Raw genomic sequence first — 17,513 nt, 5'->3', positions numbered from 1 at the left:
GGATCAGGGTTTAAACTTTTGCTCTCGTTAGTTTTGTGATCTTGAACAAGTTACTTAAATCTTCGGGTTCATTTCCTCATCTGTAAAATTAGATAATGGTATCTGTCTTTGGGGCCTTGAGGATGAGACTATGATGTGTGCACCCAGAGCGTCAGGCCTGCAAGTGGGAGCCAGTCGTGGGTGTGCATTGTGAATGGGCCTGTGGTCAATCACCTGGGTCCAAGTGGGTGTCGTGTCTGGAATACTGGGTGGATCCCTGCCTTTGCCCTAGCCGTGGATTTCCACTGTGTGTGTTGGAGTCCCTGTCTTTGCCTCAGGGAATGGTCTGACTCTGGATGAGTTAGATTAGCAAGGATGAGACAGAACTCAGGACACCTGCTCTAGAAGGCCCCTTAGGTGGTTCGAAGCCTTTGAACCATGGGGCAGTGGACATGTGAGCAAAGAGAGGGAGGTAGTTTCATGGCACTGAGTGGTCTTGGATCCCCTAGCTCTGTGATGGCCTGGAGGGTGGGTGCCATGCCCTTGTGACCTTGTAGTCTAGTGTGACTTAAGATGGGATCCGTTGGTAGGCACAGCAGGGTATCCTGGTAGAGCTTTCTGGAAGGCAGTTAGAGATGTGGGACTGAGATTCAAGACAGGTCCTGGCCAGAGGTGAGGGCTTGAGTGTTGTCATCTTCACAGAGTGAGAGCTGTAGCCAAGACCTTGCCAGCTTGGCTGAGGGCGACAGAGGGCCATGGGGCCATGATTCAAGGCCACGTTCACTCAGGAATCAGAGAAAAGATGGTGGGGAGGAGGGTGGAAGATTAGTGTTAGGAAGGCTGAGAGAGGGGACCACCAAGTAGGAGGGGTTGGTGGGGTGGGGAACTGAGGGAGGAGTTCCTTGGGCAATTCCAGGTGACCAGGTGGGAGGATGAATGCCGGGGATAGCCAGGATCCATTATAGGGTGAGTTGATGCTACCTTTACTGAGAGTTCTCATTGAGTTTTACGTGCATTAATATTTAACATTTGGAAGGCTGAGGCGGGAGGATAGCTTGAGACCAGGAGCTTGAGATTGGCCTGGGCAACATAGTGAGACCCTGTATCTAAAATAAAAATAAAAATTAAAAAATTAGCCAGGCATGAAGGTTCATGCTTGTAGTCTTAGCTACTCAAGAGGCTGAAGTGAGAGGGTCTCTTGAGCCCAGGAGCTAGAGGCTGCAGTGAGCTGTAATTGTGCCACTGTACTCCAGCCTGGGTGACAGCAAAACCCTGCCTCCAAGAAAAGGGGGACGTGAAGTAACTTGAACTTTTTGCGAATTTGGAGTCAGCACAATAACTTGATGCAGACAGCAAGGTAGAAAAAAAAGGCTTAAAATTTTTTTTCTTTTTCCTGGTAAGTTTCCTTGAAGTTCAGCCCTTAAAGAGCTGGGAGTTTTTTGGGGGCCATGAATAAGCCAGGCAAAGACGCAAGGAATGGCGTGGAGGATGGATGTGGAAGGAATTGAGACATGCTGTCTTCATTGCCATCTTCCTTGTCCCTGATGCAGTGCTGGTTCTGTAGGGGGCATTCACTATTAAGAAATTTCTTTTTTTTTTTCTTTTTTATTTTTGAGACAGAGTTTCGCTCTGTCACCCAAGCTGGAGTGCAGTGATGCAATCTCGGCTTACTGCAATCTCCACCTCCTGGGTTCAAGCAATTCTCCTACCTCAGCCTCCCAAGTAGCTGGGATTACAGGCATGTGCTACCTCACCCAGCTAATTCTTATATTTTTAGTAGATACAGGGTTTCGCCATGTTAGCCAGGCTGGTCTTGAACTCCTGACCTCAAGTGATCCACCTTCCTCATCTCCAGAAGTGCTGGGATTACAGGCATGAGCCACTGCCCAGCCCAAGAAATTTCTTGAATAAGCAAGGCTTCTCCTGGGTGATACTGGCCTTAATGTCACCATGCAGCCTGAGCTCATGGATTTGCACGTTTTCCTGAAAGGAAACTGGAACAGCAGCAAATACATTTATGAAAATTGTTCATGTCCCTAGCCTGTTAGTTCCAGAGACTACTTATGGCCCCACTTCTTGTGAATGCCTTTCCTAAATGCACTTAATGCAGGCAAAAGTGGCTTTTTTAGAAAGCCGCAGACATTGTCAGAAATTAGACCATGGTGCCCCCCAGTGTCTGACTTGAGGGACGAGCAGGAGCAGTTTTGTCTAACAGCAAGCTGATTTATTTTACCCTGATTCTGACGTTGGTTCTGAATATGGACTTCATGCATAATTCTAGGTGGCTCAAGGCCAAAATGTCACAGTCCAGGAATAGTTGGTCACATCTGTAATCCCAGGACTTTGGGAGGGCAAGGCGAAGGATTTCTTTAGCCTAGGAGTTTCAGACTAGCCTGGGCAACGTGGTGGGACCCCCATCTCTACAAAAAAATAAAAAATAAACTAGCTGGCTATGTTGGCACGCACCTGTAGTCCCTGGTACTTGAGAGGCTGAGGTGGGAGGACCCCTTGAGTCTGAGAGTTTGAAGCTGCAGTGAACCTTGATCACACCACTGTACTCTAACCTGGATGACAGAGCAAGACCTTGTCTCAAAAAAAAAAAAAAAAAAAAAAAAAAAAAAAAAAAGTCACAGGTTAAGGGGTAGTATAGGGCTTTCTTTTCTTTTCTTTTTTGAGATGGAGTCTTGGACTGTCACCTGGGCTGGAATGCAGTGGCACAATATCGGCTCACTGCAATTTCTGCCTCCCAGGTTCAAGTGATTCTCCTGCCTCAGCCTCCTGAGTAGCTGGGATTACAAGTGCCCACCACCATGCCTGACTAATTTTTGTATTTTTGGTACAGATGGGGTTTCACTGTGTTGGCCAGGCTGGTCTCGAACACCTGACCTCATGGTCCTCCCTCCTCAGCCTCCCAAAGTGCTGGGATTATAGTGAGCCACTGTGCCCAGCCTTTTTTATTTTCTATTTTTGACAGAGTTTCGCCCTCCTTGCCTAGGCTGGAGTCTGGAGTACAATGGCGTGATCTTGAGTCACTTCATCCTCTGCATCCAGGGTTCACCCAATTCTCCTGCCTCAGCCTCCTGAGTAGCTGTGATTATAGATATGCACCACCATGTCCTGCTAATTTTTGTATTTTTAGTAGAGACGGGGTTTCAACATGTTGGCCAAGCTGGTCTTGAACTCCTGACCTCAGGTGATCCACCTGCCTTGACCTCCTAAAGCGCTGGGATTGCAGGAGTGAGCCACCACTCCCAGCCAAGTATAGGGCTTTCTATTTCTGCAGTGACTGATGCCAAGACTGAGATGATCTCTGAACAACAGGAAACAGCTGATTAAAATCCAGCACGCAGGCGAGATGGAGAAAGCTGTCTTAGTCAACTGATATAGCAGATGAGCCAATGTCTGCATTGTGTCTTTGTCTTATGGAGAACATGGAATGAGAAAAGTGACCTTCTTTCTTTGATTGCTCTCTCTGCACAGATGCCCCCCTCGGTAGCCTGGAGAACGGGACAGGACTAGAGGACCATGTTCTCCCGGATTCTGGACTTCGGTACAGGTTAATATTAAGAAACTCAGTTGCCTTTGGCATTGAAATGTCCTATTCACAGCTGTGCATTTTATTCTTTTTTAAATATAGGAGTGCACTTGCTAGGATTAAAGGGCAAGGGCTTACTTCACATTTATGTTCAGATTTAGTCTTTTTTTTTTTTTTTTTTTTTTTTGAGATGAAGTTCTGTTCTGTTTCCCAGGTTGGGGCACAATCTTGGCTCACTCTGCCCTCCGCCTCCTGAGTTCAAGCAATTCTCTTGCCTCAACCTCCCGAGTAGCTGGAATTACAGGCACACACCAGCACGCCTGGCTAATTTTTTTGTATTTTTAGTAGAGATGGGGTTTCACCATGTTGGCCAGGCTGATCTTCAACTCCTGACCTCATGTGATCCACCTGCCTTGGCCTCCCAAAGCAGTGAGATTACAGGTGTGAGTACCACGCCCGGCCTGGTCACAGCATTTTTGTCAGCTGATTAATACATAACATGGTTTTATGTCTGTTCCTGTTTAAAGACACCTTGTTTAATGTATATGGTTGATTCATTAACCTTGAACTCACTGCCAGCAGCACTGTAACCCATTGCCTGAATGAAGCATCTCTAACTCACAGATTATCTCCATGCGGTACATCACAGCCTTCCTGTGCTTAGGAACGCTAGGCAGTGCCACTTCAGCACTGTTGCTTGGGGACATTTTAAACTACAAAATCACCAATGAAAGTGAAAAACAAGGCCAGGCGTGGTGGCTCATGCCTCTAATCCCAGCCCTTTGGGAGGCTGAGGTGGGCGGATCACCGGAGGTCTGGAGTTTGAGAGCAAGCAGCCTGACCAACATGGTGAAACCCATCTCTATTACAAATACAAAAATTAGCCAGGAGTGGTGGCATGGGACTGTAATCCCAGCTATTTGGGAGACTGAGGCAGGAGAATCGCTTGAAACCGGGAGGTAGAGGTTGCAGTGAGCTGAGATTGCGCAAAAAAAAAAAAGAAAAGTGAAAAAAAAAATGCTGAAAAGATGGCAGTAAATAGACTGCAAAGAGAATGCTTGTTTAAGGTGTAAAATCTGAGGTTCTAGCTGTTCGACGTCAGCTGGGAACATGCACATTAGGGACTGAAATTATTGGCCTCTGCACATGTTCATGAATGATTGTGACAGCACTTTGAGTATTGACTCTGGGGTTACAAATACATTTCAGTGGGTAGATGATTTTCCACATACGGAATCTTCAGTTAATGAGGTCCGACTAATTTCCAATGACTGCTTCTGTCCTAGAACTTCTTGTATAGGTACTGGAGTAAACTGACCTCTGCAAGTTTTTGGAATGGCGAGGTTGTGTACTTTCAGGGGCTGAGTATAACTTCCTCCCACCTGCTTTTTCCTAGTGTGGAAGCTAGCTCTCCAGGCCAAGGAAGTCCTCTGAGCAGCCTGTTACCTTCTGCCTCAGTGCCGGAGTCCATGACGATTAGTAAGTACTTTCTCAGCCACCTCCACCAGCTCTGGCATGACTTTTGGCGCATGACTCATGGCAGTGCCTTTGGGTTTGTAGCCATGTGACTGTGGTTAAAGTCAGGTGTGTATGTCCCCAGCTGTAGACTGGAGGTGTGGTGTGTGCTTGTGGATTTCCACAACCATGGCTAGCACATGGTGCTTGGGCCTATGTGTGTGCTAAATGGCATGCTTCGGGGTGGAGCAGCTTTGCCATATAATTCTGTGGTTCCAGGTTTCAGGGTTTGCCTCCCATACGCAGTTAGCTACAGAGGATCTGTTCTAGTTGGGTTTCCTTTGTAACTCTGGAGAACTCATTTTTGTACCTTGGAGAGAAGAATGTGTCTCTCCAAGATAATTAAACATTGCTAATGATCAGGCTTTAACTGTTTTCAACTTCACCACCTAGAAAAGGCATGAGAAGTATAGCAAGGAAGACTCGGTTTGAATGGCTTTGTATAACAAAGAATAAACCAACTATTATGTAAACCAGTGGGTGCTCCTCGTACCCCACCCATGTCTTGGGCCAGCATTTGTCCCATGGCCCCCCCTGGCTGCAGAGGGGGCAGTTGTTCCCAGTTTAAAAAAAAAAAAGTTTTTGTTGCTAGGGAAGGAAGAAGGAGTTTGGGAGACACTCAGCATTCTCTAATTCAAGGATGGAGCAGGAAGTGAGCAGACACTGTTATATGAACCGACGGTTTAATCTTTGTATACAAAACCATTCAGATCTACTCTTCTTGAAGTTCTTGTGGTTTAGAGATATATGATGGAAATTTATCTCTACCCAGTGGTAGGAAGGCTGGGGCTGGCATGTGGCTCCATGGTGATCAGAGACTGGGACTCCTCCTGTCTTGCCTCGTAGACCAACATAGTCATTTTAGCTTCAGCCATTTCATTCTCATTCCAGGTGTGAGGAAAGACGAGAGGGCAAAGGAGAGACTTCCTCTGTTTCTACATATAGGATTCTGGGGCCTGAGCTTGGATAGGGAAAAAATGACAATGCTTTTCATTTAGCTCTGAGTGAAACGTATTTTCTTCAATTATGACCATTTTTTAAAAAAATTATGAGATGGAGTCTTGCTCTGTCGCCCAGGCTGGAGTGTGAGTGCAGTGGTGCAATCTTGGCTCACTGTAACCTCTGCCTCCCGGGTTTAAGCCATTCTCTGCCTCAGCCTCCCAAGTACTGGGGATTACAGGCATATGCCACCACGCCCCAGCTAATATTTGTATTTTAATGGTGAGACAGGGTTTCACCAAAATTTTGGCCAGGCTGGTTGTAAACTCCTAACCTCGTGATCCACCCGCCTTGGCCTCCCAAAGTGCTGGGATTACAGGCATGAGCCACTGTGCCTGACCCTCAGTTATGACGATTCTGTTGTGATAGAATTGGTTTGCTTTGTGATATTATATGTTTTATATATTTTAATACATTTTCCTGAAAAAAAAAGGAGCCCATGGTCGTTCCTAGACTGCAGAATGGGCTGTTGGTACAAAAACAATGGCAGCCCCCACCTTCACCAGAAGGTGCTCACGGTATCACACTCATGTTTTGGGCCAGCATTCATCTCATGGCCTCCTTGGGCTGCAGAGGGGCAGTTGTTCCTGATAAAAAGGAAATTAGTTTTTGTTGCTAAGGAAGAAGGAGTTTGGGAGGCACCCAGCATTCTCTGATTCAAGAGTGAAGCAGGAAGTGAGCAGACACTATGAGGCTGCATGGGAATGGCTGGCTGCACTTTTTATCTAATGAGTGTGTGTGGTTTACCGTGGCGCTCCTCAGCCCTGAACTTGGCTGAGCAGGTGTTAATAGCTCATTTGGTCCGTGGGACACAGGGTGGGTGAGTATGTAGCTGGCTGCTTTTCCCTTGTCTTTTGTTTACCACAGCACTGTTACTTACCCTATAGTTTATTATCCATTTTATTTATTTATTTATTTGTAGAGGTAAGTCTCACTATGTTGCCCAGGCTGGTCCTGAACTCCTGGGCTAAAGTGATCCACCCGCCTTTGCTTCCCAAAGCGCTGGGATGCCAGGCGTGAGCCACCACGCCTTTTCTACTATAGTTTACTTTAAATGATACACTTAGACAAACTTGAATGCCTGTATTTTTTGAAAAAGGAAACTTCATCTCATTACTGCAAATTGAGAACCAGTATGAGTTGACTGAAATAGCTGGTCACTGTAAAATGAAGACAATGGAAGGAAACTCTTATAAGTGTGCCTGGCTGTGGTTGCCTGTTGTGGGTTCTGACTGAGATCTGCTTTTATTGTTCATAAGAGGGCCGGGTGCTGCTGCTTTTTGGCCACGGCCTGTGGCAAGTATCTCAGTCTTCATACTTCCGGGAAGCTCTGTAGCCACCAGAAAGACCAGAAGTGGTGTGATCAGCAGTGCGGGAAAGCCCATTCGGGTGCAGCCCCTGTGCTCAGCCCTTTCGGAAGTGCTTCTCCAAAAGGGAATTGTGCTGGAAAAATAGGGCTTAAGACAAAACAGCCAAATCCTGCCGTCAGGCCATGCTTTATGGACCCACTGGCCAAGAAATCACAGCTTCTGTACCCAGTGATGACTGCTTGACTTCGGTTGAGGAAAACAATGAACTTCTGTAGCCAAGCATGGTGGAACATGCCTGTAGTCTCAGCTACTCAGGAGGCCAAGGCAAGAAAATCGCCTGAACCCAAGAGGCAGAGGTTGCAGTGAGACGAGAGGGCACCATTGCATTCCAGCCTGGGCACCAGAGTGAGACTGTGTCTCAAAAAAAAAAGTTAAAATAAAAATTTAGGGGAAAAAACAATTTAGGGAAAAAACCCCCAATAAAGTTCTGATTGCCGGATTCGGTCGCAAAGGTCATGCTGTTGGTGACATCCCTGGGGTCCCCTTTAAGGTTGTCAGAGTAGTCAGTGTCTCTCCCTTGGTCCAAGGCAAGAAGGAGAGACCAAGATAATATATTTTGGTGGTCAAAAAAACAGTAGAAATAAATTTTCATAAGCCAAAGGGAAAAAAGAGAGAGGTCAGCAAGTCTCATTAGAAAGGTGTTGAGGAGCTGGGTGTGGTGGCGCACGCCTGTAATTCCAGCACTTTGGGAGACCAAGGTGGGCGGATCACGAGGTCAGGAGTTCAAGACCAGCCTGACCAACATGATGAAACCCCCGTCTCTACTAAAAATACAAAATTTAGCTGGATGTGGTGGCATGCACCTGTAATCCCAGCTACTCAGGAGGCTGAGGCAGGAGAATCGCTTGAACCCGGGAGGTGGAGTTTGCAGTGAGCCGAGATCGCGCCACTGCACTCCAGCCTGAGTGACAGAGCAAGACTCTGTCTCAAAAAAAAAAAAAAAAAAAAAAAAGTAGCCTTGAGGATATCCTGATGCTGAACTGAAAGTAATGGAACGGACTGAAGATGGGGAAAAAGAAGCCACTTTGTGACTTGCTGGGATCTAACGCCTCATCACCTTTCCAGCACCTACGATTCTGTCTCTGTGCGGGCTGCACCTTGGTGTAGATGAACAAGACTTTACTCTGGCTGTGAGGCACAGCTATGGTAAAGAACACTGCGTTTTTGACTTATGGGCATTTTTTTTTAAAGGACAGCAGCTCCTGAGATCATACCTTCCAGCCCTCACCTTTGTAGACACCCTATGTAGGGCTTCAGGCATCCCTGTGTGCCCCAGCAGGTGTCTGGCATTCTGTTTCCCAAGAGTTCCTGTGGCTGGGGGTGAGGTCCCGGCATCTGAGATACACGGTTTGCTTTGTCAGCCGCTCCTCAGGCCTCCTTAGAGCATGGTGTCTGGGTCTCCCTTAGCCGCTTTCTGTCTGTGAGGAAGTCGCTGGCCCTGCCTGTGTATTTTTGCTGATTACATACCCTTAAACACACTCCAGTTTAGCCAGTGACTGAGGCATAGATTGTTTTCCTTGTTTTGACTCATACAATTTTTTAGAAACTAAATCGTTTTATTATTTGGCATCTTGAGCAAGTTCGGGACATATCCAGAGCTTACATCTTGGAATCTCTGAAGAAAGAAATGTCACCATGTCTGCATTTGACCCTTGACACTTGAAAGAGACGTGGTCTGTGGTTAGGATTGTGTGTGGGTGGCTGGGGTGTGGGTTGGGAGGGTTCTGTTTTCTGTGGTGCCTGTACCTTTAAGAAGTCTTCAAGGACAGTGCTGTTGTCTACCCTGGGTGTCATCTAGCACAGATGAGGGGTCAGCAATCCTAGAAATTTTGAGGAAGGTGGTTTTAAATTGCGTTTCCCCATCCTGCTGTCACCTCCTGTGTCACGTGCAAGAGGAGTAGGAAGAATGAGTCCATCTGGGTGTCCAGGGGGTTTGCTTGGGCTACCTAACAAGGGGCCACAGATAGGGTGGCTTCAACAGCAAAAACTTACTTTCTCCGCCCGGCACGGTGGCTCCTGCCTGTAATCCTAGCACTTTGGGAGGCCGAGGTGGGCGGATCACTTGAGATCAGGAGTTCAAAACCAGCCTAGCCAAGATGGTGAAACCCCGTCTCTACTCAAAATAGAAAAAATTAGCAGAGCGTGGTGGTGGGCACCTGTAATCCTGGCTACTTAGGAGGCAGAGGCAGGAGAATTGCTTGAATCTAGGAGACAGATGCTGCAGTGAGCTGAGATTGCACCACTACACTCCAGCCTGGGCGACAGAACAAGACTCTGTCTCAAAAATGAAGACAAAAACAAAAACTTATTTTCTCACAGTTTTGGAGGCTGAAAGGCCAAGATCAAGGTGCCAGCAGGGCTGATTTCTGGTGAGGTGTCTTTCCTTGGCTTGCAGAGGACTGGCTGCCTTCTCTCTCTGTCCTTACGTGGCCTTTTCTCTGCAGGCACATCCTGGTGTCCCTTCTCTCTTCTTTTTCTGAGACAGAGTCTTGCTCTGTTCCCCAGGCTGCAGTGCAATGGTATAGTTTCAGCTCACTGCAACCTCCGCTTCTGGGGTTCAAGCGATTGATTCTCCTGCCTCACCCTCCTGAGTAACTGGGATTACAGGCTTGCACCACCATGCCTGACTAGTTTTTTTGTATTTTTAGTAGAGACCGGGTTTGGCTATGTTGGCCAGGCTGGTCTTGAACTCCTGACCTCAGGTGTTCCGCCCACCTCGGCCTCCAGAAGTGCTGGGATTATAGGTGTGAGCCACCATGCCTGACCTTCCTTCTCTTATAAGGACACTGGTCCTGTGGAATCAGAGCCCCACCCTTATTACCTTAATTACCTCATTAAGGCCTTGTCGCCTTAATTCAGATTGGGAGTTAGGGCTTCACCTTGTACATTTGAGAAGGGATGCAATTCACTCCACAGCATGAGTTGTCCCAGGAGTGTTTTGCAAACACCATTCCAGTTGAGGTGAAGCATCCCATCCCAGCATGTGAAGCACCTGAGATTCTACTCTAGAGCAGTCACTTGACTCTTGCAAGCTCCAAAGGAGCTTGGCAAAGAAACTCATCAGCTCTGCCCCCCAAAGAAGTGAATGCTTTACTCACATCCCGCTAAGTAGCGTCTCTGGCTTCATGTGATAATCCACGCAGGTGGCTGCCTCTCTACTGTAATTGAGCTAGAGCTAGGTTATTTAATCCTCAGTGCTTGGGGACAACCGTGAAGTCTTCTGCTCAGCAACCTTCCCCTCTCAGGTGTGTCTGAAATTGCAAAGGGTGTTTTGTCCTGAGGCGTTCAGAGGGGGTGTATTCTTGTGGTTATTTACTACTGAAGAGAAGATGGTGTGTTCAGACCCAGATGATTGATTACTCTCTTTCTGCAAGTCCCTCTGGGACTTCAAAAACACAGAAACCTGTTATGAAAAAGTTAATTATTTAGCAAAGCAGTAAAGACAGTTTGAAACAAACTAAAGCACCCGTAATTCTGCCTCAGGGATACCTTGCATTTCTGCAGGTAGGTTCCCAGTGCTTGTTTTGGGCACATGGAGTGTACCTGGTTGGAGTTGCAGCTGTGCCTGTTGCTGTAGGGAGGCATGGTGCTGTCAGGGTCGGGAGGGCACACTCCGAAGCTCGGCTGCCTGGACTCAGGTTCCAGCTCAGTGGCTCCAACCTTCTTCATGCCCATGTCCTTATCAAGACATAGGGACAGGATCAACACCCCTCACATGGGCGATCATCAAGAAAACTGTAATGTGCTTAGAACAGCATTGGGATCAGAGTTAAGAGTCAATGAATAGGCTGGGTGCAGTGGTGCACTCCTGTAATCCCAGCACTGTGGGAGGCCGAGGTGGGCAGACCATTTGAGAGCAGGAGTTTGGGACTAGCCAGGCCAACATAGTGAGACTTTGTCCCTGTAAAAAATAAAAAAAGTTTACCTGGATGTGGTGGTGTGTACCTGTATTCCCAGCTAATTGGGGGCTGAGGTAGGAGGATTGTTTGAGTCCAGGAGGTCAAGGCTGCCCTGAGCTATGATTACATCACTGCACTTCAGCCTTGGTTACAGGGCTGGACCCTGTCTGAAAAAGAAAAGAAAAATAAATAAATAAATAAAGAAAGAAAGAAAGAAAGAAGGAAAGAAGGAAGGAAGGAAGGAAGGAAGGAAGGAGAAAGAAAGAAAGAAAGAAAGAGAGAGAGACAGAGAGACAGGAGAGAGAGGAGAGAGAGAGAAGAAAGAAAGAAAGGAAGGAAGGAGGGAGGGAGGGAAGGAAGGAAGGAAGGAAGGAAGGAAGGAAGGAAGGAAGGAAGGAAGGAAGGAAGGAAGGAAGGGAGAGAGAGAAAGAAAAGAAAGAAAAAACTTCCCAGGGCAATGAGTGTCTTCTGTCCCCGCTGGGCCCTTTTAACCCTTCTCTGAAGTGACCCTCATGACCAGTGGCTTTCCTTTTCTGCCTCCTCTTCTGTCAGCGGTTACCACCAATTCCTGACAAACCCTCAGACCAAACTTCTGGAAGGAGATTGGCTTGTTGAGAAAACAGCAGGTCTGAGGAGAGTGGCATTTCATTTGTTTTTGGAGGCCCTATATTCTTCCTCCACCCTTCTTCTCTTTGCTTTTGATGGAGTCTCCCTCTGTCATCCAGGCTGGAATGCACTGGTGTAATCTCAGCTCACTGCAACCTCCACCTCCCAGGTTCAAGTGATTGGCCTGCCTCATCCTCCCAAATAGCTGGGATTACAGGTGCCTGCTACCATGCCTGTCTAATTTTTGTGTTTTTAGTAGAGATGGGGTTTTGCTACATTGGCCAGGCTCGTCCCAAAGTCCTGACCTCAGATGATCTGCCCACCTCGGCCTCCCAAAGTGCTGGGATTACAGGCGTAAGCCACCGTGCCCGGCCCCCGCCCTTGTTCTCTAATAAAATGTGTCTGTTGATTATTCTAATGCTGACAGTAATGGTCTATCAAAATAGAAGCTAGTAAAAGTAACAGTATATTCTGGCAGACCTTACTGTATGCCATGTATTGTGCTGAAGCATTTTTAGTTATGTTTCCTCATTGAATCCCCCAGCAGACTTCTGACCTATAGATTATATTATTCTCTCTTTTTGTATAAGAAAACTGAGGCTTAGGAAGATAAGTTCCTGCCCAAGTCCTCACAGCTAGTTGAACACATAGTTACTGAGCACCTACTGTGTGGACCCAGGTGTTCTTACTCTGAAGCCTATTCTCTTGCCATTTATTTATTTATTTATTTGTTTATCATTATTTTTTATTTTTTCATCTTTTTTGTTTTATTTTTTAATTTTTTTCGAGATGAAGTCTCACTCTGTTACTTGGACTTGAGTGCAGTGGCACGCTCTTGGCTCACTGCAACCTCTGTCTCCTGGGTTCAAGCAATTCTCCTGCCTCAGCCTCCTGAATACCTAGGATTACAGGCACCCACCACCATGCCCGGCTAATTTTTGTATTTTTAGTAGAAATGGGGTTTCATCATGTTGGTTAGGCTAGTCCTGAACTCCTGACCTTGTGATCTGCCCTCCTTGGCCTCCCAAAGTGCTGGGATTTTAGGCATGAGCCACCGTGCCTGGTCCCACTCTTGCCAATTGTAAGTTATCTAAGGAGACATGTTCCACCGTCACGTAGCCAGGGCAAGTGGCAGTGGACTAGTCATGTGTGGGCATCCAGGTCTGAGAGCCTTAAACTTATCATTATTATTTTTGGAGACAGGGTCTCTGTTGCCCGGCTGCAGTGCAGTGGTGCATTCCTGGCGCACTGTAGCCTTGAACTCCTGGGTTTAAGCGATCCTCCTACCTCAGCTTCCCAAGGAGCTGGGACTGTAGGCACGTGCCACCCCACCTGGCTGTTTTTTCATGCTTATTTTGTAGAGATGGGGTCTTGCTATGTTGCGAAGGCTGGTCTTGAACTCCTGAGTTCAAGTGATCCTCCTGCCTCAGCCTCTGAAAGTGCTGGGGTTACAGACGTGAGCCACTATGTCTGGCCAAACACCAAATTGTATAGTGAAGAAAATTTTGTTTTCTTTTTACCAGTTTTATTTAGCTATTGTCATTTTAAAAAACTTAATTTGTGGCAACAATGCTTCAACAAAATTTTGGATTAAATAGTCCTGTGGGTCCCCATCTGGGGGACCAGGATGGTACAAATGGGAGATGAGGGTGACAGAGAAACATTGTGAACCAGAGTAACTGAGGCTGACACAGATGCAGAGTAGTTGCGTCTTTCTGGAATAGCTCATGTCTCTGCGGTGCTTCAGCTCTGTTATTGGCAGGCTTTACTAACAAGCGGGGTGACTACGATAATACTTGAGACTGCCAGACAAATGTGGTTCATGGGTGTGGGATGAGAGGAGTTCTTGGTGGTCAGTAATGATGACAGGGCCAGGCATAGTGTTCATTTCTGTAATCTCAGCGCTTTGGGAGGCAGAGGCTGGGGGATTGCTTGAGCCCAGGAGTTTGAGACTGGCGTGGGCAATATAGGAAGACTGTGTCTCTAAAAAAAAACAAAAAAAATTGGCTGGGTGCTGGTGGCTCATGCCTGTAATCCCAGCACTTTGGGAGGCTGAGGTGGGTGAATCACCAGAGGTCAAGAGTTCGACACCAACCTGAGCAACATAGTGAAATCTGTCTCTACTAAAAATACAAAAAAAAAAAAAATTAGCTGGGCATGGTAGTGAATGTCTGTAGTCCCAGCTACTCAGGAGGCTGAGGCAGGAGAATCGCTTGAATCCTGGAGGTGGAGGTTGCTCTGAGCTAAGATCGTGCCACTGCACTCCAGCGTGGGCAACAGAGTGAGACTCTGTCTCAAAATAAATAAAAGAATGAAATAAAAATTAGCTGGTCATGGTGGTATATGCCTGTGGTCCCAGCTGCTTGGGAGAATGAGGCAGGAGGATTGCTTGAGCCCAAGAGTTCGAGGCTGCAGTGAGCTGTGATAATGACACTGCACCACAGCCTGGGCAACAGAGCAAGACTCCCTCTTAAACAGTTATGGTAATGATTCATCCTCATTAGATGGTGAAGCAGCCGGCATTATGCCAGGTGCCTCTCTGAAGTTATCCTGGGCTTTATAGTAACCAAGAAGGTACTGGCATTACTGGTCCATTGTACAGATGGGAAAGTCACTGAGGCAGAGGGCAAATACAGTGCTCACAGTCAGACAGCAACACTTCTGGGGCTGCAGCTTTGATATCCAGCTGTGTACTCTTTCCCTCTTCTTCCTGGTTGACGTGGCTGGGAACAAGCAGTTTTTTGTCTCCGACAGGCTAACCTGGAAACCTGGTTCCTGTTGGCAGAGCTGCCACTGCCTCTGCAGTGTGCTTTTGGAGGAGGAGCTGTTAGGCAGTGGGCTTTCATGGACAGACCCTGTGCAGGGGCCATGGTCCTTTGGGGGCTATGAGCACTGCCCTGTCTTGTTCTGGCTTTGCTTGTGTCTCTGGCCAGTGTGACTGGGAAGGATGGGTGCTCTCCACACAGGTCCTGCCATGGGTGTCTGAGGCTGCAGGGCACCAGCTCAGTCTCTGCAGCAGGCCTCACAGTGTCACTGTTTGGGCCAGCCAGAAAGCTAGAGAGAGACAGGAAAGGCAGAAACAGATCTGGTCAGCGGATCCAGCACCTGCAGCAGACTGCAGCAGGACTGGCTCTGCGGGGTCAGAGCAGGGGCGGGTGTTGGGTGGGCGTTTCCATGTCACCAGGGGGAGGTGCCACGTTGCCAGGTGTCCCTTCTAAGCTGTGCAGGGTGCTTTTAGGACATGGGTGCTGACTTGAGCTGTTTGACAGACATAGACTCTGTTCCCACTTGTTCTTAAACTTAGAAAGGATTTTAGCTGTCTCTCCCCAGCCCTCATTTATATGGGAAGGCTTGGCTTGGGGAGCTTAAGGACATTGTGGTCATGCAGTGTGAAAGTGGCAGAGGAATGGCATTTCGAGAGTTGACAGGAGTGCTTTTCTTTTTGAAGAGAAAAGCAATTTCTTTATTTCTTTTTATTCTCTTTTCTTCTGTTCTTTCTTTTACTGTTTGCTAGATCCCTTCTTCAATTCAAACTCTATTTATGGCCAGGGAAGTAGCTCATTACCTGTAATCCCAGCACTTTGGGAGGCTGAGGCAGAAGGATTGCCTGAATCCAGGAGTTCAAGACCAGCTTGGGCAACATAGGGAGACCCTTCCTCTGCAAAAAAAAATTTTTAAAATTGGTTGGGTGCAGTGGCTCATGCCTGTAATCCCAGCACTTTGGGAGGCTGAGGTGGGCGGATTACTTGAGGTCAGGAGTTTGAGACCAGCTTGGCCAACATTGCGAAACCCCATCTCTACTAACAGTACAAAAATTAGCTGGGCATGGGGTGGGCACCTGTGGTCCCAGCTACTCTGGGACTTGAACCTGGGAGGCAGAGGCTGCAGTGAGCCAATATTGCACCACTGCATTACAGCCTGGGAGACAGAGTGAGACCTGGTCTCAAAAAAAGAAAAAAATAATTAAAGAATTAATGTGTGTGGTGGGGCATCTGGCATCTGCCTGTGGTCCCAGCTACTTGGGAGGCTGAGGTGGGAGGATTGCTCCAACCTAGAAGGTCAAGGCTTTAATGAGTTATGATTACCTGCCTATACTCCAGCCTGGGTAACAGAGCAAGGCTGTCTTAAAAACAAACAGACAAACCCAAATGGAAAAAAACCCTGCAACTATGTCTTCCCAGTGCTCATAGTATAATATGATCGCCATGCTGCTACTCTTTGCTTGTATGTTGATGAACAAGAAGCAAAGGTCCTGCCCTCAGAAGCTGTCAGACCCGTGGTAAGGACAAGTAGCAAGCATTAGAAAGGCAAAGCATGGGCTGGGCACTGTGATTCACACCTGTAATCCCAGCACTTTGGGAGTTTGAGGCGGGCAGATCACCTAAGGTCAGGAGTTCGAGACCAGCCTGGCTAACATGGTAAAACCCCATTTCTACTAAAAATACAAAAAAGTAGCTGGGTGTGGTGGTGCATGCCTGTGATCTCAGCTACTTGGGTGGCTGAGGCAGGAGAGTCACTTGAACCCTGGAGGCGGAGGTTGTGGTGAGCCGAGATCATGCCATTGCACTCCAGCTTGGACAACAAGAGCAAAACTTCGTCTCAAAAAAGCAAAATCAATAAAGGCAAAGCACATGCCCTGTTTGAAGGCGTTTTGTCAGGAAAGGGTTCTCTCAGATGACAGGGGTGTTGAAGTCTCAGGATGAGGGGCTTGGCCCGTTTTGGTGACAGGTGGTACTGCTGGCATTGTGCTGCCAGAGGTGAGCCGGAGAGTGAGTTGGAGGATGCTGGAGAGGATGGTCCGTTTAGATTTTATCCCACATGCAGAGGGAAGCCAGTGGAGGGCTTGGAGCAGGGGTGATAGGATTTTTTCACTTCCCCTTGCAAAGAGCAGGCTCTGAAGCCTGCCTGCCATGCGGAACACATTCAGCAGTGCATTCCTTCCATCCTTCTCTGCTCCTTCCCTTGGCCCTCCCTTGCACAGGCCATGCTGAGGGCTCCCCTGTGCCTCTGGGGTGGGGAGTCCTGAGTTGTCTTGGCATCTACACTCTCAGGCTGCTGACAGGGCCGTCACTGCCCTAAGCACGGTGCTCTAACACCCATGAATCATAGAGCTGTGCTAGGTGAGGCAGGAGAGACGCACCCCAGTGGGGAGTGGGGATGGGGGTGAGGGTTGGAGCGTTGGGGGTGGGGATGGTCAGAGTCCTTGCTTCCAGCCTCCGCTCCAGGACTTCCTAACTAGATTTCTCTTTCTTTTTTCCTTTGAGACTCTCTGGGTTCCGTATCCTCATTTATGAAATAGGGACGTTCCCACTGTCATCTCAGGGCTATTCTGAGGATCAAATACACTAGCTTAGGAAGACATTAGACTTGAGTGTGGAACCAGGCATCTTTGTGATTGGAGCCTCCTCAAATATCTGGAAGCTTTTACAGCAGTGAGCAGTGGGTCTCTAGTTCTTCAGGGTGAGGACTTTGCCCAGGAATACAGAGAGCTGAGCTAGGAATATAGGACCGTGGAAGGGAATCAGTATAAATATCCAGTGCCACCTCATGTGGTTAGTGATGTGTCAGGTGGTGGCATCGCTCCAGGGAGGCCAGTTGTTTCTGAAGTCG

The 17,513-nt window shown here is 47.7% G+C and overlaps 1 protein-coding gene and 1 pseudogene across 8 annotated transcripts in view; one reads left to right on the top strand and one right to left on the bottom strand.

Moving 5' to 3' along the window:
• The window catches only part of SNX29 (sorting nexin 29), a 588,630-nt gene that overhangs the window by 91,723 nt on the left and 479,394 nt on the right, over positions 1-17,513 (top strand). For all 8 annotated transcript variants that reach the window (XR_004258239.1, XM_032243340.1, XM_032243341.1 and 5 more), the window contains 2 exons: positions 3,460-3,535; positions 4,911-4,993. Coding sequence is in view for 7 of the 8 variants with exons in the window: in XM_032243340.1 (XP_032099231.1) it covers positions 3,460-3,535; positions 4,911-4,993 (159 nt within the window). In the remaining variant the exon portion in view is untranslated. The remainder of the gene's footprint in view (positions 1-3,459; positions 3,536-4,910; positions 4,994-17,513) is intronic.
• LOC116526730 lies at positions 14,549-17,248 on the bottom strand (annotated as a pseudogene).

The sequence above is a fragment of the Sapajus apella genome, unplaced genomic scaffold (assembly GCF_009761245.1).
Source record: "Sapajus apella isolate SASKATOON/1434 unplaced genomic scaffold, GSC_monkey_1.0 scaffold51, whole genome shotgun sequence".
Taxonomy (NCBI): Eukaryota; Metazoa; Chordata; class Mammalia; order Primates; family Cebidae; genus Sapajus; species Sapajus apella.
The sequence above is the reverse complement of the archived record's forward strand: the minus strand, read 5'-3'. Positions and strand labels throughout refer to the sequence as shown.